This window comes from Eutrema salsugineum, unplaced genomic scaffold (genome assembly GCF_000478725.1).
Source record: "Eutrema salsugineum unplaced genomic scaffold, Eutsalg1_0 scaffold_1, whole genome shotgun sequence".
NCBI classification, from domain to species: Eukaryota; Viridiplantae; Streptophyta; class Magnoliopsida; order Brassicales; family Brassicaceae; genus Eutrema; species Eutrema salsugineum.
The window spans coordinates 10,509,985-10,535,566 of NW_006256909.1; the positions used below are offsets into that span (position 1 = coordinate 10,509,985).

At 35.6% G+C, this 25,582-nt stretch overlaps 1 protein-coding gene and 1 non-coding gene across 2 annotated transcripts; one reads left to right on the top strand and one right to left on the bottom strand.

The window, feature by feature from the left end:
• Positions 1 to 970: 970 nt before the first annotated feature.
• LOC112082507 lies at positions 971 to 1,077 on the top strand. The gene has a single exon (XR_002897180.1). It is a non-coding gene; the product is annotated as a small nucleolar RNA R71 (small nucleolar RNA).
• A 15,642-nt stretch (positions 1,078 to 16,719) lies between these two features.
• Positions 16,720 to 20,429, bottom strand: LOC18030767 (O-fucosyltransferase 29). Its single transcript, XM_006414256.2, has 10 exons — positions 19,908 to 20,429; positions 19,664 to 19,754; positions 19,295 to 19,371; positions 19,071 to 19,159; positions 18,773 to 18,962; positions 18,406 to 18,587; positions 18,162 to 18,264; positions 17,627 to 17,955; positions 17,093 to 17,482; positions 16,720 to 17,001 (listed from the first exon to the last, which is right to left on the bottom strand). Exons 1-9 carry the CDS (start codon positions 20,166 to 20,168, stop codon positions 17,146 to 17,148), a joined length of 1,659 nt encoding a protein of 552 aa, XP_006414319.1. The 5' UTR covers positions 20,169 to 20,429; the 3' UTR covers positions 16,720 to 17,001; positions 17,093 to 17,145.
• Between the last annotated feature and the right edge of the window lie 5,153 nt (positions 20,430 to 25,582).

Consider the following 25,582-nt stretch of genomic DNA (forward strand, 5'->3'; position numbering starts at 1 on the left):
GTCATGAGCTGGTTCTTCTTCTTGGAGCAGGTGTTCCACGTCCTTTTTCTTCCTCTTTTCTGAGACAGAGCTTGTTGGTGCAGCATGTAGAGTCTTCCCACTTTTAAGCTCAATAGCATTCACAAACTCATTCCTGGGGTTTTCACATTTTCCAGGGAGAGTTCCAGGTGATCTCTTCACAGCTTCTGCAGTCTGAGCTACCTGAACATCCAGCTTCTTCACATGAGTCCACACAGCCTCATACTTGCCATTCAAATCATTGTACATGGTGTCCACTTTGGCATTAATCTCCATGGAAGACTTTTGCTGATTAACCAGCAGCTGTTGCATCAAGTTTTTCAGCTCATCCTGCGAGTTATTTGAGGAACTCGAAGAAGGCTGTAGACTTGTGAAAGGCAACTTCGGCTGATTTCCACCTTGAAATCGATTCTGATTGGTGATGAACTGCTTTCCTTGGAAGTTGCTGGAGAAGTTCTTCTGAAATCCTGACTGATTCTGCACTCCTTGCTGCGGATAGACCTGATCCTGAGGGTTCTCAACATTGTTGCTTCTGTAGGATAAATTCGGGTGGCTTGTGAAGTTGTTGAAACTGCGATTCTGCACATACCCTTGTCCATTCACGAAATTTACCTCCATCTGATCATTATTCTCTGCATCTACAAACTCTTGAGCAAGCGGTGCATCACCAACCTCATCAGCAAAATGCACAGATCTCTGGTTCTCTCTCAACAGCAGATTCACCTTTGCTGTAAGCTCATCTATTTTGCTCAACTCCACACTATGAACTGATTTGCTAGACCTGTCATACTCTTGGGATTTGTTGCTGGAGCTTGCAGCTAAGTTCTCAATCAACTCATAAGCAGCTTCTTTGGACTTAGTCATGAAATCGCCATTGCTAGCTGCATTCAAAGCATTCCTGTAATCCCAGTTGACACCATCATAAAAGGTTGACAGGATCTGCTCATCAGAGAACCCATGGTGAGGGCACTCTCTTCGGTACTCCTTGTACCTCTCCCAAGCTTCGCAGAAAGCTTCACCAGGTTGCTGTTTAAACGACGAGATCTTGTTCTTTAGAGCTGCAGTTTTTGCCTTAGTGTAGAAATGGTCCAAAAACGCTGATCTGCACTCTTCCCATGTAGTCAATGACCCAGGTGGTAATGACTTCAGCCAGCGCAAAGCTTTGTCCGCAAGTGAGAATGGAAAAAGCTTTCACTTCAAGAAATCGGCTGGTATCCCATTTGATCCAGTCGTGCTGCAAATCTCCTCAAAATTCTCGATGTGGTCCATCGGAATCTCAGCAGGAAGCCCATGAAAGAGGTGCTGCTTCACCAATGAGATCAGCTGAGGTTTGTTCTCAAAGTCTTGCCTCTGAATGGTTGGAGGAGCAATCGCAGCCCTGTTGTGATAGTAAACATGCGGACTGTCTTTGTCTCCAATAGCAGGTTGTGGCTGCTCCCTGTCTTGCTGCGCCTTTTGCAGCTGCTCCAATTGCTGTCGAAGCTGTTGAACCTCGACAGCCATGTTGCCATTGTTGCCTTGATCGCCCATGTTGGCTTGAATAGGCCTTTGACGTCTGTTTTCTCGCTCGACTCTTGCTAGATCGGTGTTCGACAAAGAAACAAGATCGGTGCAGTTGCTCCTTGTGGATATGTTTGACATACACCTGAAACACACGCAAACAAGAGAACAAGAGAGAAAAATTAGTAAAGCCTTAGTCTGAATTTCAAACCAAAAATCAAAGGTAACGAATTGGTCCCCGGCAACGGCGCCAAAATTTGATTCTCACTAGATGTACTCCTAGTTTCTACTGCAATAGAACAGTGATGTAGTTGTAATATAAAGGATTCGAAATCCAGAGGACCAGTGTTACTCTATGAATTTGTGAGGATTGAATTAAAGCTAAGACGAAAGATGGTTTGTTTTGAAAACTAAAAAGTAACAGAATGGCAAACAACGATTTAAATTCAAATTAAAACAAGCACTAGACCAAAGCAATTCGCAGGAATTTCAGAGATAAGAACCAGATGACTATTCAGGGCACAAGTGTAACGCAAGTCTCGAACTCAAACAGAAAAGCTTATCGATCCACTGTCGTGATCTCGATAACTTTGTCTAACAACCTAAATCCTAAACTGTCGTTTGAATCTAGAAAATTGCAGACAAGCATTAGCTAGCAGGTTTGATCTGATCACGATTTGCCTTAACTTCAACTGTCGTTGGCTAAGGACAAACCGCTCACCAATGTTTATTCTAGCAACCTATTACACTTTTGATGAACAGATTAACCTAAAATCGCAGATTGAGTGATCAATTCAACCTAAGCATTAAGTCTAACAATGGTGAAGACAATAGATATCAAGCCTTATTTGCATCTAATCCTCTAACTCATGAAATCCTTTGAACGCTTTAATCTAGCTAAGAGATCTACTCAGACATGGAGAAAAGAAACACAGAAACAGATGGAAAGGAATTCATGAATTAAAATCGCAGAAGAGATAATAGGGTTCAGAATTCTTCTCAAAGTGTAGCAGATTTCTTCTCCCAAAAGCTTACAAGTAAAAACTCTATGGTCCAGGAAATTGTAAAAAGAAAGCGTAGAAAGTCTGTAGAAAAACGTGATAATAAAACACAGGCGGCTGTGGGCTTTTTATTCTCTTTCTCCTCCCAAAATTAGGTAAAAGTCGATTTCCTTATTTTTCTCCCGTCTGGAGCAGGTGCTCTACGAAGGGTCCAAACCGGGAGCAGGTGCTCCGGGGATGATTTCTCCAAAAACGTGTGAAATAGCTCCTTATTGCTCAAATTCATCTCTTTTTGCTCCAATGCCTCCTAAACACTCCAATCCTTTGATAAGGCCTCTAAGTCACCTGAAACTTCCTGAAAAGACTCCAAAAACTCCTAAAACAATCAGTAAACACAAGTTAGAATGAGTCAAAATCTCCACTCATCAGCGACCGCGGGAAAAGTGCTCTTGGCCGCGGTCAGGACGCTTGTACCCGCGGCTCCGGATATGACTTGCTCAAAGTCCGTTTCTTCCTTCTTGTACTTGACACGAACTCCTCCTGCATCTTTATTAGGTAGACTAGCATCATTTGAACTCATACCAGGGCGTTGTTGTGCATCTTCATCAGGATCTTTGGGAGATTTCTTAGAAAATCTCACAATTTGCTCAATGTTGGGCATCTGCTCCATTCTTGCATCAATCTCCCGTGCTTTGAGCTCGAGTTTGTTCAGCCTGTGCTCGATCTCTTGCAACTCTTCGTCTGTCTTCTCTCTATACCAGGAGGCGGATTCTCTTACTTCTTTAATCTCCTGTTTTGATTCATCAATATCACTTGAGTTTTGTATGATGTCATACCCTTGTCTTGTCTGCTCTGTTGCGACTTGGTGGATCATCCCAGCTTGTGTTTGTGAGTCTTTGTGGGTTTTCTCTTCCAAAACTCGAACATGATTGGCCATATCATCGAGTTTTTTTGTTGAACTCTTCAGAGATTGAATCAATTTTCTTGAGCAGGGTGTTCTCGGTGAGAATCTGCTGATCAAGGAACTGGTTTATCATTCTTTCGAGGCATACCAAACGTCTGTTGATCCTCAAGTTGTCCTCTTGCTGACTAGGGTTCTGAAGTGGAGGATTATAGGCGTGTGGCTCGAAGTAGGTCAGAGGAGGGCCATAAGGATCTTCCCGGCGTCGAAAAGTCTCTCTGCGCCGGTGGTAAGGGTGGTTTTGCTGGCTGTATCGATCCATGTAGCTAAGATTTCGGACTTGGTGTTCTTCTCTGCGTCTCGTGGCTTGAGGAGTGTTATAGAAACCTTCCTCATAGTGTATATTTCGATTTATAGGATCCATATCTTCTGAAATGGAAACAAAATAACCGAAAAATGGAAAGTTGCAGAAAAGGGGGTTCTAGAGTCGATTTACTAACCTTTCTCGGGGTTTTGCAGAAAAGAAAACGCGTGCCTTCCCCGGCAACGGCGCCAAAAACTTGATGGTGACTTGATGTCGTGGTCGGTGTGTCGAGGGTTGTCAAGTTTTACCATAATTGAAATCAATAGCCGCAAGTGCACAGCTGATCGATTGTAGTACTTAGGGATCGAATCCACAGGAAAGGAGGATCTTTTCCTGCAAAAAAGCCTTTGAAATAAGTTAAAGTAAGGAAGTCTAGAACAAAATCGGTTTTGTGGGGGTTTGGGAGTGTGTTTAAAATGTAAAAACGAAATATTAAAAGAGAATACGGGAATTAAATGACGTAATAACTAAACTTAATGAAAATGACTAAAACTGATAAAAACGGATATTCTAATGCTTAAATGAAAATGAACTAAAAAAGAAAGGCAATATTAAACTAAAGCTTTACAGAAAATCGGTGTAAATCAATGGAAAAAGAAGCGTTGAGGTTCAGGGAAGTTTTCTCAAGGGTACGAACGATTCAAAACATTGCTAGAGAGTAAAATTAATAAGATCTTAGCTTAAACTTTTCGAACTGGAGTCACGGACGTATGAATACGCCACTGTCGTGATCATAGACAACTATCTCTCTCAACCCTGACCAGTAGGTTTCCACTCTGGCCCTGGAAGAGAAGAGATGCATTATGTTTAAGACTCGTCCTAATTCACAAATCGCCCATATGTAGGTTTCCACTCCTATGTTTGTTTTGCTCTCCCAAACTAGATCTGATACCTGATGAACACTTTCGTGTCACCAAGCATCTGGATCAGATTGTAGTTCTTGACGCTACCTTCATGCAGTAAAAACGAATTCAGAAGAAAAAGTTCTAAGATTCAGCTCAAAAGCTCATGGAATCCTCATCGAACATATAAATTCCCATCGAAAATCCCTTAATCCCAACAATAAAACTACTCAGACATAATGAACGAAATCAAAAACATAGTATTAAGAAGTAGAATAGAAACCGAAATTGAAAAAGAAAGAACAAGGGTTCAAGAGAACAAATCTCTCTCTCCCTAAAACCTAAAACTTAAAAATATTCTAAAACAATAAGAAAGATAGATTATCTCGATTAGGGTTCCTAAGACATGTATTTATAGTGCTCAAGACCTCTCTGGACGTCACTTAGAGTTTCTCCAAATGAGGGAATTATTGTGGGCTTCAGAAATGGGCTTTTGGGCTCAGAGGTTGATGGCCGCGGTCGAGAGTGCTCTGACCACGGTGAATGGGTGGTTTGCCGCGGTCGGGATGTTCCTGACCGCGGGAAATTGCTTGTTGGCCGCGGGTGGAAGTGTTTGCCGGCTGGTTTACGGGACATCTTGCTCTTCGCGTATCTTTTGATTGAACCGTTGGATTGCAAAGCTGTAAAGTGCAATGGAAAGCTGATACTTCCATATTTAAGGTCTCTAAATTTGAGCTGGATCAGACGGTGAGAAGGCCTTCAATCAGGGGTGAACTTCTGACGGTTTGACTCTGAGCTGAAATCTTGTTTTCTATCCATTTTGTTAAGCTTTTCCCTAAGTTACCTGAAAAGAGTCTTGGAACTACAAATACTAGAAAAACGTGATAAAAGTACTTAAAAGCAATTAAAAACATAGAAAAAGTATTTCAAAACGATCCATAAAAGTGGTCAAAATACGGTGTTATCAAATACATTCTTGATACTATACCACTTGTGATAGATATTCTGTCTCCACAGGTTTTGATGGAGGTAATTGATTAATATAATTTTTTTAATATAAATAAAAACAATAGAAATTATTAGAATCAGTCCATAATAAATATAAAAATAATAATAATAAAACACCTTCAAGATATCCAACTATGCACACAGCTTGAAAAATATTGTACAAGATTCAAAGAAGCTCGAAAGGTTCCATCCCTTTCCAAAATTTACCTGGGAATCAGCCAATAAAAAAAGATAAATAAAAATGTGATCTGAGTAGACAGAGTTAAATAGTGCACATAGGATAAACTAGAATTCTGGTAACTTTGAGCTGTCAAGTAAGGAGTGCGGGCCTTTGGAAATCCGAGAAAAAAGCGGCGGATTGAAATACTTTATATAGTGCGTTTTATTATTCCCTCTTATTATTTAGGGAGTTGTCGTAATTAAACTACATGATAATATCTGCCAAAAAGAACTCTTTGATATTTAGGGGTGGGACATTTATTCATGGAAAATTTTTCATTATATTTAATTATTCAGCGTACTAAATTTAAGGTTATTCCATTTTTTTCTGGAAATTGTATTACATAAGAATACTAATTAAGTTAACATAATAATATTAAAGAGCTGCTTTGCTATGGCCTATAGATAAAAGCTTATCTCTATTGGTATTGGACAAAATAAAAGTTGAAAAAAAAATTTAAGTAAAAGTTAGGATCATGTAGTGAAGATTATGTGATACCACACGATTTTTATATGCTAATTCTATCTTGTGGTGAAATTTGTGTATGATCTACTGTTATTTTTATCTATATATGGGTTTAAACAACAATGAAAACAAAATCATTTACTTATTGTGACTGATTCCATTATTATCAATAAATAAACTGATGATTTAAAACAAGATAAGTAAGACGTTCACATAAAAAAAAATTATCCATTAAATCACTTGTCATTAAACATATCATAACATAAATTTAAAATTTTCATATGATCATGTACAATTGCGGAGCCAACAGCAATCAGGTGGGTTAGCTGACCCAGGTCAAATTTGAAAAAATAATTGAATTGTTGTAGTTTTTTTTTAACTAACTCATCATTTATGTCTAAAACAAAAATTTATAAGTCTAATCCAATAAATATGTTTCTGACCCAATAACTATCACAAAGAATTATAAAATAAAAGTTTATGACAAAATTTTAATTGTTCCACATCAACAAAATAGTATAATTTCGAAAGAGAACTCTACTATAAATAAAAGTTCATCTTAAAATAATATTTATTCAGATAAACTGTGTACTCTTTCTAAATTCTGATATAATTTAGACAGGAAAGTTGCACATTTTATTTTAGAATGAGAAGCTGCAAAACATAAAATTCAAGTAATTCACAAGTTTTTTATTTTTTTTTTCTTCACTTGAAAATCTCTTAAGATGTGACTAAGCGAAATAGAGTACATATTTGAGATGTTTATCAGTGGTGACTTTTTTTATTTTTTAATAAAACTTATATAAATTTTTTTGGATAAATAAATATATCTTATGACCTATATGAATGAATTTCTGCCTCTGCCACTGATCATGTAGTTGTTTTAAATTTGGACAATGTGATACCACATGAACTCTAACACACAATGTATTACCATATATAGTTAGGATCATGTAGTTAGGATTATGTGATACCACACAATCTTGTTTTGTATAGTAGGATATTGTGTTTGTATGTTCCTATATATGTTAATATTGTTTACTTGTGTATGATATTGAGTTGTTTTATGATCTATTGCTCTTTCTATTTATTTATAGGATTATTTGTTGCTGTTTATTCTTATTTAAACAATAACTTAAAACAAAACTATATACTAACTGTGACTGAATTCATTATAATTAATAAATACATTATGATGATTTAAGACAAGAAAATAAGACTTTCATTTAAAAAATCATCTGTCAAATCACTTGTTATTAAATCACATCATTACATATTTAAAAATTTTCTCAAGATTATGTCGTTAGGATTATGCAGTTAGGATTATGTAGTTTGGATCATGTAGTTAGGATCATGTAGTTAGGATGTTTCTCAACTCATCTTATCCACGTGCCTGTAATCCAACCATCTATTTAAGTAATGTTTTGAAAAACCAGTCATTGTTACCGAGGAAGGAAACCCAAATTTTCTTACATGTTTTGTTTTTCACGTAGAAAGAGAATTTGACATCAGAAAAATACTCATTAACACTCTCACCTACTATTGAATCTTCCTCCTCCTAGTGCGTTTTTTTCCTCCTACTGCATTTCGACACAAGCATGTTCTCTTTTTCCATGTTCTCTTTTTCCAAGTTAGGATCATGTAGTTAGGATCATATATAAATTGAAAACTTTTAGTTATGAATTCTGATTCAGCTTGTTTGTTAACTTGCTTGCTAAATTTTTTTAAAAGTTAATTACCACTTTAAAAATAACACTATCAAACAAATATATTAAATTGCATCAATTGTAATGGATCACACGAATAACCAAAGCAATTTGAATTATTTGATAGTAAATTATGATATTTGACCGATGTATTTAAAAATTTCTTCTATATATTAGTATGTGAGAGATTAAAAAACAACTTTGCTTGTTCAACATCTGCTACAAGCCTTGTGTGATTTCAGAAATTATTTTATATAAATTTCTGAATAATGAAAATAAAAATGTTTGCTGATAAATTCGAATATCGTAGAAAATTACTAGTTTTTTATTATTTATATGAATTTTAAGCTGGTCTTGTAGATGAATATGTGTTACTAGAGCTTATATCCTCGCTGCACCTTCGAGATATCCGTTCTCATGGTTTATATGAAGATTGACGTTTGAGATTATGAGGTATTATCTAAAAGAATACAGAGGTTAACATTGATTTTATCTAGTTGTTCCTGATTATGACAATTATGCTACAGCTTAGTGCTGCTAGGGTTGCGAGGTATTCACGTACGTGAGTACGTTTCATTTCTTTCCAAAAAATTTGGTTATTTTTACTTATCCAATCAATCACATATGTTTTTTTTAGTTATAGCGCAACAAACATGTATCCGAATGCTGATAGACAGTGGTGCAGACTACATTTATGGGCTTCCGGTAAGTAAATATACTTCCATCTTTATTGAAACAGTTTTAGTAAATATTTGTATGCATTTTTATTGATATATTTTTATTGGTTAATTATGGTACCATTAGTTGTGACTCTAATATTACAAATCTTTGGTCGACCAGTAAGTTGTGACTCTAATATTACGTTAACCATAAATTTGTGTCCATTTATTTATTAAATATTGATTTTTTCAGTTTATAAATACATACGTTCACCTTCCCTATATAAGAGCACCCACAATGGTGAACCCCTCATGGGGTTCATAAAAAATAAAATAGTAATAAAATTTTGATATCTTTAAAGATAAAAACCTCTCATAGTATTGTTGTTATAATGGTGAACCCTTCATAGGGTTCATAAAAATAAAATAATATTTTTATTCTTTTAAATTTTGAATTATAATTATTTTGTTATTATTTCTAAAGAATTGAAATTGTATAAAACCAAATTTATTTTGCATTACATGAAAGTAAGAACATACACAATATTGAAATTGAAATCAAATCATACAACATTTATTTTTGACTTTGAGAACTGCCAAATTTTTACCAAATATGCTCAACTAAATCATCTTTTAGTTGTTGATGTATTCTTCTATCAAGAAGTTGATTTCGAATATCGATCATATTGGTGAGATTTGTACGTATATCTGTAGAATACGTCATATCCACCTTTGAAGTTCTGTTTCCTTTTCCTTGCTCAAAAGTTGTGATATCGAACTGAGTGTACGCCTCTCGTTTTTTTTCTACAATCATATTGTGTAGTATGATACATGCTCTCATAATCTTTCCTATTTTTTCCTTATTCAAAACGTGCTTGCAACACTCCAAAAGCACACTCGACATCTTTTCGGACAGATTCTTGCCATGAAGCAAATAATGTTGCTTTCAGACCTAGTGGAAGCGGAATAGATTGGACAAAAGTTTTTCATTTGGGATAAATACCGTCTATGAGGTAGTACGCCAAACGGTATTAATGTATGTTGACAAAGTAATTAACTTTTAGAGCTCGGCCTTGTAACATATAATCGAAAACAGGTGAGCGATCAAGAACGTGATATCGTTTAATATACCTGGAGGTCCAAAAAACGTGTGTCATATCCAAAGATCCTGTGATACTACAGCCTCTAACACGATTGTAAGGCAATTCTTCCACTCCCAATGCATATAATCGTTGCTTCCTATCATTCCAGGAAATCCCCACATCTCTTCAATATAAAGTAATCGTTGTAGATCTACTAGGGTCGGTCTTTTTAGGTACTCTGCCCCGGATAAATTTATGATTCTTTCTACAAAATTTTCCAAGCAACTATTGTTTGATGAGGATGCCATCTTGGTGTGGTTTCTTTTAAGGGAAAGAAGAATATGAGAGTTGTATAGCTGAGTTGGATATTGAGTTGTTTATGATCTATTGCTATTTATATTTATTTATAAGATTATTTGTTGCTGTTTATTCTTGTTTAAACAACAACAACATCAAACAAAGTATAATAATTATATACTAATTGTGACTGAATTCATTATAATTAATAAATAAATTATGATGATTTAAGACAAAAAAAAATAAGACTTTCATTTAAAAAATCATCTGTCAAATCACTTGTTATTAAATCACATCATTTCATATTTTAAATTTTTCATTAGGATTATATTGTTAGGATTATGTAGTTAGAATTATATAGTGAGGATTATGTAGTTAGTATCACGTAGTAAGGATCACGTAGTTAGGATCACGTAGTTAGGATCACGCAGTTAGAATCATGTAGTTAGGATCATGTAATTAAGATGATGTAGTTAAGATCATATAGTTAGGATCATGTAGTTAGGATTATGTAGTTAGGATCATATATAAATTGAAATTTTAGTTATGAATTCTGAATCGGCTTGTTTGCTAACTTGTTTTCTAAATTTTTTTAAAAAATTAACTACCACTTTAAAAATAACAGTATCAAACAAATATATTAAATTGCATCAATTGTAATGGATCACACGAATAACCAAAGCAATTTGAATTATTTGATAGTAAATTATGATATTTGACCTATGTATTTAAAATTTTCTTCTATATATTACTATGTAAAAATTTGAAGAACAACTTTGCACTGATGGCATCTATTACACTCCACCACACGAAGAGGAGGAACCCAGAGCATCAGATGGCATCCTGTTATTCTCTATCCGCGGACAGCCTTACTCGCTCACCATTTCTGAGCATTGCGAAGCTCTTAAGCTTCCATACACCGATGACATTTACCTTGAAGATGAACTCGATCTTAACTTGTGGAGAGAGATGGGTCATGGAGCCTATGATAGCGGGAGATCCAAGTCAGCCTTTCTTACTCATCCTGCAGTGAGAGTTGTGCACAAACTCTTAGCACATACGATTTTCTCTAGAGCCAACATGGGATGTGTTTTAAAGACAGAGCTCATTATGGACGACCCACGACTTGCCTGTTTTGCCTGGATCATAGCACAGAACATGGTAAAGGTGAAGCATGATTTACATGGTTGCGAGGACGCTACTCCAGCTTACGGGAGTGCTATTACAGCGATATTATAGGCTGTAGGATTTGATTTTTCATCTGATGACCCACTTCCCGATGTCTGGTATGACCTACTTTATCTCTATCGCGATCACACTATCTCTCGTGCCACTTTCGATCCAGACAGGTTTGGTTACAAGTATTGCACTGGCACTGAGGAGCACCGAGTCAGCTTGCCTTCACCATCAGTCCCGAGATTGTGTAACAGAGGACGTCCGCGATGGATTCCGGAATCCGACGATTTTCTCCCATCTGTACCTCGTCTACCATTAACCATTGGCCAATACATAGTGGCCAAGGCACAACGTGATGCAGCTGCGGCCCGTGCTCACTTTCAGCCATCTGTTTCGACCGGCCACACCTCATCATCTACATCATCGCACACACATTCTGATCTGGAGCGCAGAGTTGAGAGACAGGGACGACGCTTTGAGCGAGTTGTCACCTTCCTACATGAGCATCACCAGTTCGCAACAGACACATCGGAGGATGGGTGATTGATCAGCACTTCACTACCATCACAGTTCTATCATCATTTTCTTTTCTTTTATCTTATTTTATTTTGCTTTTATTCACCATCTTCTCACCAACTTTTTCACACTGGAGACAGTGTGATTTAAGTCTGGTGGAGGATGTCTATCCGTACTAATCATTTTCTTGCTTTTGCTTTTAAATTTCAAGTACTTTTTAATTTTTAATATGTAACCTATTCAACATTAAGTAATTTTCAGGAATGTTTGACGCAAAACTATGATGATTTAGACCTGCACACTTCTACACTTTGCATGATGGCTCATTTGTGGGTAGCACTAGACTAGGCGGTAGCTAGAGTACTTGCACTACAAACTCCCACCAGAGGACTTCTATTCATGGAGATTCTTTCTGACAGGATAAACTAGCTCATTTTATTTGACCTTAGTATTGACATCTAATTTTCTCATCATTGATTTTAGGCAGGCATCGACATACACATCTAGGACGTCTTTTACCCTCACTTTTACCACTCTTTGTCGTCCTAGATGACCAGTTTATCTTTATCTGGTACCATACCCTAAACCCAGAACCCTTGTTTTCAATCCTCATGCATTCTCTCTTTAGTTTATATCAGCAGATATGTGCAAAAACGTCGGAGAGAAGAGGAGCGACGCAGTTTTCAGTCACTCACAAAGGAGACTGAATGGAATTGGGAAGGAAGAGTATCAGAAACCTCATAAAGCTTTACAAGACGGATATTAACTGGTAATTTCGTGCTCTCTAAGACTCTATATCTAAAGGTGTTCCCTCTCTTCTTCTTCAAAAAAAAAAAAAAAAAAAAAAACGAATGAAAAGAAAAAGGAAAACAAAAAGCCTAACAAGTCCTAGATTGTCGAAATTTGTGGAGCAATAAGCAACCACTATTCGTTTAAGGGAGCTATGGTTTTGAAAGATTTACAAAAATCTAAGTCTGGGGGAGTTAGGAGAGAACCTGAGGAAGAAGACCAGGAATTTATGGCAAGAAGAAAGTGACTGAAAACTGTGGATACCAACAGCTTCACTCTCTCTTGCGGTTTTGCATAATATCCTGCATCCTCCAGATCTTCAGGTAACCCGTAAACACTTTAAGCCTTACCCCTAGAATAACCTTTTTGACACCTAGCCTAGATTACCTTGCCTAGATTTTCTTTGATGAGAACCATCGAGATTTTTAATGAATGTTAAGAGCTAGTTGACTGGAAGTTAGATCTTAGTGCATAGATTTCCGCATGACGGATTAACGGACTAGTTATGCCTGTATTGCTAGTGAGAATTTTCTATGCTATTCCCGATTGATGCATACTGATTGATATTGGTCTAGAAGTTTGGTCTCTGAGATTTTGTTTAGTTCCTGCGTTTTCAAACCTCTCGCCGAGATTTAGCCTTTGTTTTGTTTGAGGACAAACAAAAGACTAAGTCTGGGGGAGTTGATAACACCGGATTTTGACCATTTTTATGGATCACTTTAATATCTTTTACAGGTGTTTTTACTCCATTTCCAAAGGTTTTCAAAGGATTTCTATGTTTTCGGATTTTAAAAGACTTTTCAGGTAGTTTGGGATAAAGAGGTACAAATTGGAACAAAAAGACTCTTTTGGATAAATGCAGACCGTCAGAACTCTCATGGAGAGACGAAGACCTTCTCACCATCTGATCACCCTCAAAATTGGACAACTTATAGAAGAATCAACCAGCTTTCAAATTCACTTGGTTTGGAGACATTCCAACGGTTGGATCTCAAGATATTCCATTAGCCCTGGAGCCACTCGAAGACGGCCAGCAAGTCACGCGACCGTGGCCAACAGCCCATTTCCCGCGGTCAGAAGCCTCCCGACCGCGGCCAACCACCTAATCCTCGCGGTCACGTCACTCCCGACCGCGGCTATCAAGCTCCGAACTAAAGCCCATATTTCTGAAGCCCAAAGTCATTCTCAGCCTCAATTTTGGAACCCTAGAGACCATGGAGTATTGAAGACTATAAATACTTGTCATTTAGGTCGTTTTTAGAGACAACCCTTCATACTTTACAGAAACCCTTTTCCTTTAGCCGTTTTTATGCGATTTTTGTAGAAGATTGTTCAAGTCCGAGTTCTTCAATAGTGAAGCTTTCTTCATCTCTTTTCTTTACTGTTTTTGATTACTTTTATTAAAACCAATGATGATGTCGACCTCAGCCATGTCTGAGTAGATCCCGAGTTGGGCTTAGGGTTCCCGAAAGGGGCTCTCATAATCGATTAAGACATCTAGGTTTATAGATCTGGGATTTCGACCTGCTCTCTCTTTATTTTTGTTCTTATTGCATGTATGCTTGATTGATCACCTAGTATCTGATCTAGATAGTTAGTGTTGCAAAAGTTTTCATTAAGTATCAGCCCTAGAATGAAACAGGCGATTTTTCCGTAGGAGTGGAAACCTACCTGCGGCGAGATCGTGAGTATTGACGAGTCTTGTGCAGCTCTTCCGTTCTCTCCCTTCCAGGGCCAGAGTGGAAACCTACTGGTCAGGGTTGCGAGAAACAATTGGTTATGATCACGACAGTGACGTGGTCATACCGCCGTACTCTAGCTCTAGAACCCTATATATCGATATCCGTCAATCCCAATCTATTTACCCTAGTGTCAAAACCGATTATGATCCCTTAGAGTTCCCAAAAGCTCAGCGTTTTTAGCCATAGTTTACAAACCAATCGATTTTTATTTGCTTATTTAGATCTGCATTTCAATTGTCTTAGTTCGATATTTACTTGCTTTACTTGCTTTCCATTCGATTTTTCTACTTGCTTTTTAGGATAGATTTATTTGCTTTCTTTTGTTTTAGTTTAATTCGTGATAAACAACCAACCTTTAAAACCAATCTAGTCTAGACATAAAGTTAGAAACCATAGAAGAATACCAGGCACACAAATCTCTGTGGATTCAATCCCTAAATACTACAACTGATTAGCTGTGCACTTGCGGCTTTCATTTGTTTTGTAAAGGGTAAAACTTGTTCCCTCACGCAGTTGATACGACATCACCGTTAGATGCTACAGCTTAGTGCTGCTCTATTGATAGAAACCATAAAATCATAAAATAAGTTCAAAAGTACTCTACAAATAGCTAGAAATAGGAAAGTTTCAACTTGCTCTGGCGCTTACGCGGGGTAGCACAGGCAAACCCGATCCTTCTGTCCCAAAAATTAAATATGGTGTGATATCACCGGAGCCAAAAGAGTTTCAAAACACTATCAAATTAAAAATGTTTATACTTAAATTCTAAATGGTAGTTGATAATGATATTAATAAATTTAAAATATAATATTAATAAACTTACATGTGTGGTTCTGAAGATGGGAATATCGCGGGTATTAAAGGCTGTGATAAATGATCCTTCCACGTCTGGATGAGGAATTATGTACTAATCAAAAACATTTAATTAATTAATAACAATTCTCATATAAATAAAAATTCAAAAAAAAATTAAGTTATTTATATCTCATAGATGGAGGTTAAAAGCGTAGTGATCATCACCAAGACCAAGATCGAAGGTGAATGAAACATGATACCATATGTAGTTAGAATCATGTAGTTAGGATCATATGATACCACACCAACTTTAACTTTGTACAATGAAGGATCGGACTTGCATGTTCTCATATATGCTAATATTATTTATTTGTAATGAGCTTTGTTTTATGATTTATTTTTATTTCTCTCTATTTATAGGATTATTTAAACAACAACAGAAAACAAAGTTATTTACGTATTGTGATAGAATCCATTATTATCAATAAATTGTGATGATTTAAAACAAGAAAAATAAGACTTCTATATAAAAAAATTATTTTTAAATCACTTATCATTAAATCACATCATTACATATTTAAAAATTATCGTTAGGATCATATAGTTAGAATCATATAGTTAGGATCATGTAGTTAGGATTATGTAAATATGATCATTAGTAAATTGAAATTTTATATATGAAATATGTCTCAGCTTGTTTGCTTCCTTAATTATGTATTATTTTATTTTTTTGGCTTTAGATGTATAGTTACTATAAACACCTATAGTTTACTATTAGGTGTATAGTTGCTATAGCTAACTATATTGTATACATGTATAACAATTATATTATATAGTCAACTATACACTTTACAAACTCTAAAAGTAACAAACTAGTATAGTGAATTATACTATATCACAGTTGGAGGATTTCAAGGAACATTTGCTCATTGTCATTATAGTGAGAATTTCAATAGTGAATTTTATCTATTTGTGATGAACTTTGTTTTATTATCTATTGGTATTTCTATATATTTGTTTAAACAACAACAATAGAAAACAAATTTATTTATTTATTATGACTGAATCTATTAATATTAAAAAACTAATATGATCTAAAATAAGAAGAGTAAGATATTCAAAGAAAAAAATCACTTTTTATGTCACTTGTTATTGAATCATATCATGACATATATTGAAATTTTTTTGTTAGAAACTTGTACTTAAGATCATGTAATATACTTAGTAGGACTTAATCCATTAATATTAATAAACAAATTATGATGATTTAAAACAAGAAGAATAAAACATTCTTGAGAAGAAATCACTTTTTATATCACTTGTTATTAAATCATATGACATATATTAAAAAAAAATTGTTAAGAACATGTAATTAAGATCATGTAGTAAATTGAAAATTATAAATAGTTAATATGGGGATCAGCTAGTTATGATCATGTATTAAATTTAAAACTTTAGACAGTTCTTATATTTTAGAACATTGATCAATAAATTATGTATGGTATAACTAATCAAAAACTGATTAATTCATCGTTTGTAATCATAAATTGATTAGAGTTAACTGCTTTCCTGACACAGATCCAAATATGTTTTTTTTAATAATGAAATACAAACAAAAAATGTTAAGAATCAGGGAAAACTTGATTTTACAATTCAGGATATCTAGGAATACAAAAACAAAAAAAAACAACCGGTTTAACACCAAAAAAAAACTAGAATTGAGGGAATAATATAAGACAAATACAAACACGAGATAGTTTTTGGTGATGTTTCAAAATCAGAAAGTAACAAAGAGAGAGCTGAGTTATGTATGCCTATTCAATAGAAGTATCTATGAACACTTGAATCAACAAGTAGCTACGTGGGAAAGCTGCTATTTCCTCTCTCCTCTACCTGTGCTGATCAATCTCCTTACAACAGCTGCAACAACACATGAATCTTACAGTTAATCATTTAGATTCTTATAATTGTATGTTATTATTGTCCTTCGAAAGTTTGAATCTTGACCTACCTGGTTATAGTTAAAATCCAGCGACCTGCAGTGTTGCAGCAGAACCAATATTGCTAGTCTGGGAAAACTTCATCGTGCTCATTGTCTGCTAAAGACAAATGTCCATGTCCAGAGCTGGTGGTGTTGTGTATCTCTTCTGGTATGTCCTCTTCTTCATCGTCCGTTGAGCTTTTGTCGTAAGAGAATGGTCTCTGACATATGCAAGCTTGTGGGAACTCGTGGAACTCACCGCGTCCTGGTTTGAACTCATCGGGATCACCCATGAATCCGCGTTGACAAGATTTCACTTTCTTGGAGAAAGTTTGCCACTCCATCTTTTCTCGGTCCATGAACAAAGCACTGAGCTTCTTTGCATTTGGCCTGATGGTCCTCTTGTGCCCCATGTACCTCCTGTAATCACACAAGTGGATTAATGACCATTGCAATGCAAGTATACAAGAAACCAACAATTCTAACTGGATGGTTCATTCAACAACCATATTCATTCACACAAGGTATAATGGGAAAATGGGAACAAGTAGGAAGGTTTGTTACCTTCGGCCAGCAAGAATCTTGGCCATGTTTCCATTATTGTTCGTGATAAAGACGTCACTTTCGTCGCTGACTATGTAGTCAATGGCAGCAAGGCGTGAAGAAAAGGGAAGCATAGGCTTGAGCTCATCACTGGCAAGCATTTCCTTTGTGTAAAAGTTTGGAAACAGCTCTCTGAGTGGTCTCAGTGCGTTTTCACCACCATATATTTCTCCAGACGCAACATAGATGTATGTGTCATTGGTAAAACCAAGAGCGCGCAGCATTATGCCCACTTCGTGAGGGGTAAGAGGGCATTTCCCACGCTTTCTTTCCTCCAGAGGGTCCAGATCCTGCAGTGATAGCTTAGTGAGATATTGTAACTCCAAAACAAACCACACACACACACAAAAAAAAAAAGATTTGGTTGTAAAGCTATTATCCTATGATGATACAAGAAACGAAACAAATAGTCTCTCAGTTCAATGCAGTAATGCACCAGTAGGAAACTAACGCAGAGAAATATAGAAATTAAAGTAAAAGAGCTTGGTGAACTCACAGGCAATGTGTCCCATCGCTTTCTTATTTCTGCCAGCTCAGCTCGCTCTTTTTCACCCCCGCCAAAGTCACAACCAGAAAAGGCTAGCATGTCAGGCTCAAACCTGCACATGATATATTATGTATGGTTATGTAACATAGCATGAAGATCTACGTCATGCTTAAATCACATGAACGAAAGACCGCTAAGTAGAAAAAATCAGAGAAACAATCTAAAATGTGTGATTTATATAAGTAGGTCGCACCTCAAGTGGACAGCAATAAAACGTTTGGCCATCTTTCTCATCTTCTTGACCACTTTCATTCCAACTGATTGTATGCGCTTTGTGAATCTTAAAGCTTGATAGTTGACCCTGCACCGCAACTTTTGCATGTCTTCGTCTAGATCATTCGCTAGTCTGTAGTCAAACTTTGTCAATTGTAAAACCTGCAAGATAACAATAAACATGAACAGGCTCCTAACAAAATTGAAACAGAATCATAGAACTTTTGGCGACTACAGAAACAAATATAACTGGGTATAAATTAGGCATCAGATGATAATAGTAATACCTATGATTCTATCTAATGAAGTAATTAATTCAATGTGATTCTTAGGTGAAACAGTCTTACATGTCTCCTCGAGAGAATTGGCAAGACTTGGTCGAGATAGTACTCAGGAGTAGACTTTCGAGGCACACGCATGGTATAAGGAGGTTTCTCCATCGACCGCATGACTCTGTCAGGAACTGCTTTTACTATAGTCACATCTTTGGTGAGGGAAGAGATGAACCAGTTAACGTCAAAAATGTCATTAAAGTCACTGCACAACAAACAAAGCAACTCTTTCAGTAAATGTTTGTGTTACAAACAGGTTCCAGATTATGCATTCCCACTGAATATCTTTATTTTGGCAAAACTTGCTAGTAACCTGTCATCTTTCCAATAAGAATGGTGATCCAACTCGGGTACAACTAAAGTAGCATTAAGAATCCGTGCAACAACCACTGCATCTGTTATCTGCTCATAAAGAGAACAATCAGTTTCGAAACAAACTAGGAGACTTCAATGAAGATATAACTGTGGCATTCAAGCGAAAAGAATGAGCAATATAACCATGAACACTTTATTGGGCATATCCTAACACACACTTACTCCTGTTCTTTGCTGGTTCAGACCTCCACTAGCTGCAATCAGCAAATACCCATTAGATGATTTCTCCTGGACAGCAGCTGCATGACCAAAACAAGATAAAAGAAAAATGTGAGAGGAGAATTTATCGATCAATGATACAAGAACACAAAATAAGTCTTGAACACATCAACAGATTCCCAAATAAGTATTGCCAGGAAAGCAAATGTGCTTTTAACCAAATTATAGAAAAGGGCAGAGCCAAATAGGCAGTTAGATCAATAAAGTCGCAGACTTTTCCTACTAGAATCCAAGATCATTTTGGAAAAAAGACCAAAGTTTCACTTTTTGATAAAGAGGCAAGAACAAAACGTAAAGAGATCTATCACTTACGTAGGAAATTCCTTCCTCTTTCACTGCATCCATAGAAGAACTTCGAATATTTTGACTTCCATACATCAATTGGTTCCCGACGGCTCATATCCTGAGAACATCCAATTTCAAGACTCAAATAGAATAAAATCAACTATCTTCAACCTAAATCAGACAAAAATTGAGCAGAGGAACAGTGACTGTCTCAAAGTGAGTAAGAATCACTACACTGAAATTAGCTGAAAGCTGCAATTAGAGAGGTTACCAGTAAGCTCCGTTTGGTCAATTGCTGAGAATACCACTCCAGGTGCGAGGCGACGTGGCCGGTGAAGAGTGAGATGACTCCTAAGGAGAAAAGCATGAAACCACAAACCCATGTCCACATTACCGTTCTCTTGGGCTGAGACGAGAAAGATCGCCACTTCCATAACGCGTTCTTGTTTCCGCCGTGGGAGGAGCCACCGTTGAGCTGCTGCGACAGAGTCGAGCTCGTCGTCGACCTCCACGCCTCAGCTACTACGCCCATAGATAGAAATGACTTCTCACCACTAATATCATCACTGATTTCACGGAAATGCCATTCCCCCAAGAAACCACGAAGAAATCGAGGAAACACGGAATCTGGTACAAACCGGAAATGGGAAGAACAAGGGAAATCTCCGGGAGAAGGTTCCTGATCGGAGGTTTAACAGATCGGAGAATTAGGGTTTTGAGGAAGCGAGCAAGGTATGTGTAAGGATCTCTGTAAAGTTTTGAGATTTTTCGAAATGGTGAAGACGGAGAAGAGACAGTAACAGGCGTAGCCTTTTTGTCCTAAATTTTTTTTGTTTTTTGTTTTTAATTATTCCACCTGAATTAATTAAATTAGTTAACTACACAAATCACGACAACCAAACAAATCAACCCCGAAATTAATATTAACCGAGTTAGTCCTTAGACTATTAAACCGGTTTCTACCCCACTTAGCAGTTATAAACTTGTAAATATGTAAAATCCACAACTCCTATGATTAGCTTAACTAAAAATTTAGCCAAATTTCTTATTTTTCGACGTCATAATTAAAGTTCGAATTAAGATTTTATTTCTCTTTTCTTGATTATAATAAAATGCTAAGAAAGGAAAGATAAAAAGGTAAATAGTAATGTGTGTTAATTCATGTCTTTTTGGAAATATAACTAAATAAATAAGATTGAAAGAAAGCACAGTTGTACATGAGAGTCTGGAAAATCAGTAGCGAATTTAAAGGTAGTTGTGATGGGGTCACGTGATACATGAACAACCCACGTGTCCGTCGCAAATGCACCGGCAAGTGACGATCACACGATAACCAAACCAAAACAGATCCAAATAAGTACTCTATACCAACTTAAATTTAGAATATTGAACCGATTTCTACACCAATTAGGCTTTTTTTAGCATGACAAGCTGGTTTTATTTAGTTTGATGATTGGACCACTGATAAACTTCCTGATATGTAGCTTAATTTATTTGGTCACGTTATGTAGCGCAACAATTAATTTAAGCTACCAATTAATTAACATGGATATAATTCGTTTTGTCAGAATCTTGGTGGCACTTCCTACAAAAAGTCAAATGTGTTTTTTTTTACAACAACAAATAGTCAACTGTCTTTAAAAACAATTTCGACAACAATTTGTAAAGAAAGTAAAGACAACATTTTCGATGGAATTTTTTTTTCTTTTTAGCAAACGATAGGAATTTATTTCTGCGTTTTTTGGGGGAATTTTTAATCACATAGTGAAACTTAGAGAAAATAATAATAATAAAGTGTGTGTGGGAAAATTTTCGTATTGATCAAACCGTCAGACAGTTGGAGGATAAATCTATGTAATTAAATAAGAAGCAAATACTTAGAATAAAAAAAAACACTAGTATGATATTTTCGAGACGTATTAGAAATTCTGGTGAATGGTTATCCAATGATTACATAGATTAGTTAAGTGCTAAAATTTCTGATCATCTCCTAGTTGATAAAAACAAAAATATTTTCAAATAGTTAAGGACAACATTTTCGATAGATTTTTTTTAGCAAAGGAAGATTAACTAGATTAACCTTAATGTTTACAATTTTTACTAGAATGACTTTGTAAAAATTGAGGTTATTCTAGTAAAAATCGTGTCTAAATTGTCCTTAAAAGCCTGTTGTCGAAAAAAAAATTTACAAAAATGTCATTAACAATTAATTTTCACATCAGCAAAAACGTCACTTTATTTACAATAATGCCACCGCTTTTTTCGAATTTACATATGTCTGCCATATTCCGATTACTATAAGTCTACCAACTTCATTATAACAGATTTGATAGTGTGTGACAGACTTGTTTACGAATAGTAGATTTTTAATCGAATGTCAGACTTAAATCATTAACTTTGTTGTACATGATGATAGATTAATTACATATGGTAGACTTGATTAGATAACACAGACTTGTTTCAACATGTCTGTCTTGCATGGCGATAAACTTATTTTTTTAACACAGACTTATTAAAATCTGATAGACTTTTTTGTGTGCATAGAGATATTAAATTACTTTGTCATAGTCCCGACAAACATATATAATATTTGACAGTTTTAATATACGATACATAAATCTGCGACAAGTTTTTTGTTTTTTCTGACAGAGATATTCTTCAGAGACATGATAAAGATGTGGCTTTGGTGACATAGTTAAAGTAATGCTGAATAAATCTATGAGGACACAGACTTATTAAATTGCTAATTTAATTACTCATATGACTCGGACGACATGACAGAGTTATTTTTATGACACAAAAAACTTATATTAACCTGCTGTTTGGTGGCAAATTAACAATGTCGACGACATAACATATTTGTTTTGTTACTGGATTAACCTTTCTTTGATAGAAGACTTATTCCCGGCAGAAATATATAGCTCAGTGACAGTAAAGTTTTAAAATAGACTTACGGATTACTTATGATAGATATGTTACCGAAGGTTTACCCATAATTACCCTTACGCGTGGTATTGAGAAGCTGCTAGAGGTAAAATTCAAAACTTGAGTAAAAACTCTGTAATTTTTCTTCTAACATGTCCACTTTGTTTTGCAGTCACGTGTGAATTACGCTAAACAGTTTAGAATGCAAGCTATTGATGCACATCAGTCGCAGGTGACGTTTGGGTCGTCTACGCATGTAGTCAATTTAACCGAAAAAATGTTCTTGCCGAAGATTTGACTTGGAGAAGTTACCATGTGTACACACACTTGCAGCAGCAGACGCAAGAAACACATGCCGTATGGAACTTTTTCATGCTTATTACACTAAATACTACTTGTACAACGCTTATAGTGGCATTGTGATGCCAGGAGATTCAGATTTGCCTGTTCCAGAACATGTGGCTTTGAAAGTTTGTCAGCCACCAGATGTATGTCAGCCACCGGAAAGACCGAAATCGAGTAGGATCAAATCGGCTCTCGAGAAAGCGCTTGATAAAAAAAGACCACGTAAAGATCACAAGTGCTCCAACTGTAACCAGTCTGGTCACAACAGCAAGACGTGTCATCTCGACAATTGATATTTTACGTAAACGTTTTCATTTTTTACTTTATTTTTGTTTCAAAAATAACATCTTGGCAAATTTGTTAACGATATTTAAGTTTACCATCAAATGCAATAAACCTATCATTATGAGAAATATGTCTGACAAAGAATTCATTTAAGAATTTCATACGATGCTACATCTGAAACTTTCGAAAACAGATACAATTTCCTTTATGTCGTTTTTGAGGTCATGGATCTCCTGTTTGATATCCGCCAGATCATTAAAAATCATCGATTGCTGCTTCGTGATTACCTCTAATTCCTCAGCGTGTGCTTCGTGAAACCACTTGAAAACATGATCTGTACTTGAAAACACGAGGAATTTGTACGTACCATCAAGAATTAATCATCTTCCACACCGTCAAAATCGAAAAAAAAAAACAGTGAGAAATCCGGGTTGAACTTACCACCAGAATAGATGAAACAAGTAGTCTACTTTGCTGGAAACTTTATGCGGACCGAATTCCGGGAGGAAGACAGCCAAAATCGCCACAGAAATCGCAAGTATACAGCGGCTAGGGCAGAAAGAGGTGCTCGGGGTTTCAAATGATAGTTTTTAGGTTTTTTAGCTTTAAAAATCGTGGAGAGAGATTCTAGGAGAAATGATGATTTTTCTGAAAAAATTTGGAAAGAAAATCTTCCATATTCTTGTCGATATTACCCAGAATTTAGAGAAATTTTTTACTTTTTTTTAAACTTAATTGATGACTGTGTAATTAACTCATTTTCTTTTGAAAAAATAAATCAAAATAGCATAACTGTGAATATCAACTCTAAACCACGGTTTTGTGGTCTTTCTTATAAAGATTAAAGTCATTCTAGTAAAACTAGAAATCGAAAGTCAATCTAGTAATATTTCCTAAAATTAGAGTCAATCTAGCACATTTCTCTTTAGCAAACGATATGAAACTTTTTATTTTCTGCGTTTTTGGGGCAAGTTTATTACATATGTTTTGTAATGGTGTCTAGGCAACCGTTCAGAATGCTTTTTATAAGACTACTTTTAATCTAGTTCCATAATTCTTTTTTTTCAATATACTGAAGATATTCGGGTCTAGAACTATAATTTCCTCGGTTCAAAAACCATAACGAGTTAATTTACTCAATTACTCTCCTCTTATTTCTGGTGCTCAAACTCGGGACATTCTCGGTTCCTTCCAATTTGGATGGCTATGTGATAATGTTTCATACATAAGTTTGTAAGTTACCACTATATTCTTAAAACAACTTTGTTATTAGGCCCAAATATACAACCTTTAACTGAGTTGGTATCGAAAAAAGTACAAAACGCCTGGAATGTTGAGGATAATAAGAATTGAATACGATCTGACTAATCTACAAAACTGATAATTATTTTTAAAAAAATGAAGGTATAATTGATAAAAATTAATGTTATCCCGTTTGGTTCAACCTCCCTATCTTGTTCAAGAGGAGAGCTCTTCTGATAGTTAACTACTTAACTCATTTCACACGTAACCCTCTGACTGATCCCGAGGGATTCCTTCTTCAGACAAGCTTTCCTAATCCCCAAGAATCTGAACAAGTAAACATAAGAATGTCTTATTTTATTCTTGACTGATAGTTTCAATAAACTAATGATCGGATATATTCAGTTGAAATTGAAACTTACCTAATTCTGGTCAACAAACTCAATAACCCTCAACTATACTCCAACGAACCATTCCCAATCATCTTTGTCATACTCAGCTTAATTAGCCCAATTAAATCACGTATATCAATCAATTAATTACATATATACTTGCTTTACGACCGATTGACGTTCTATGTAGACATATATCACATATCAATTGTCATACATATTAGTTCTCATTTATTTGAAATTATTTATTTTTAGGGACGTTATTATTGAATTCCCTTCAACATACAGTATATAGTCACGCAAAAAAGTATCTCGTTAATCAGCGTTCTAGCAAGACCTAGCAAGAATTATATTCTATGAGTTGGATCCACAGTTTTAGCCATCCAAAATTGTTCATGTCTATGAAATATGGATGCAATTATATAAATGTTGCATAATATTAATCTATGATCGTCAAATACATTATGGATCTCATAAAATAGAAGCATAATGGTACTTAAAGTTAATTGTTGGCAGGATTGGGTATTAAGTACTATACTATATATCGAATTTAATCGGGTAATTCGTTTCGTATTAGAACAAGTATCTTAGGATGATTACTAAACCGGACACGATTCAGTTGAACCGACGAACCAACTTCTAAGTATGTAGTAGTCCAAATTGTATCCTCACGTCAGAATCTATAAAACTCTTTCCTTTTTTTCTGTCTCTCTTTCACCTTTTTTCTCAATCATCCTTTCCTTTCCTGCACGGAACT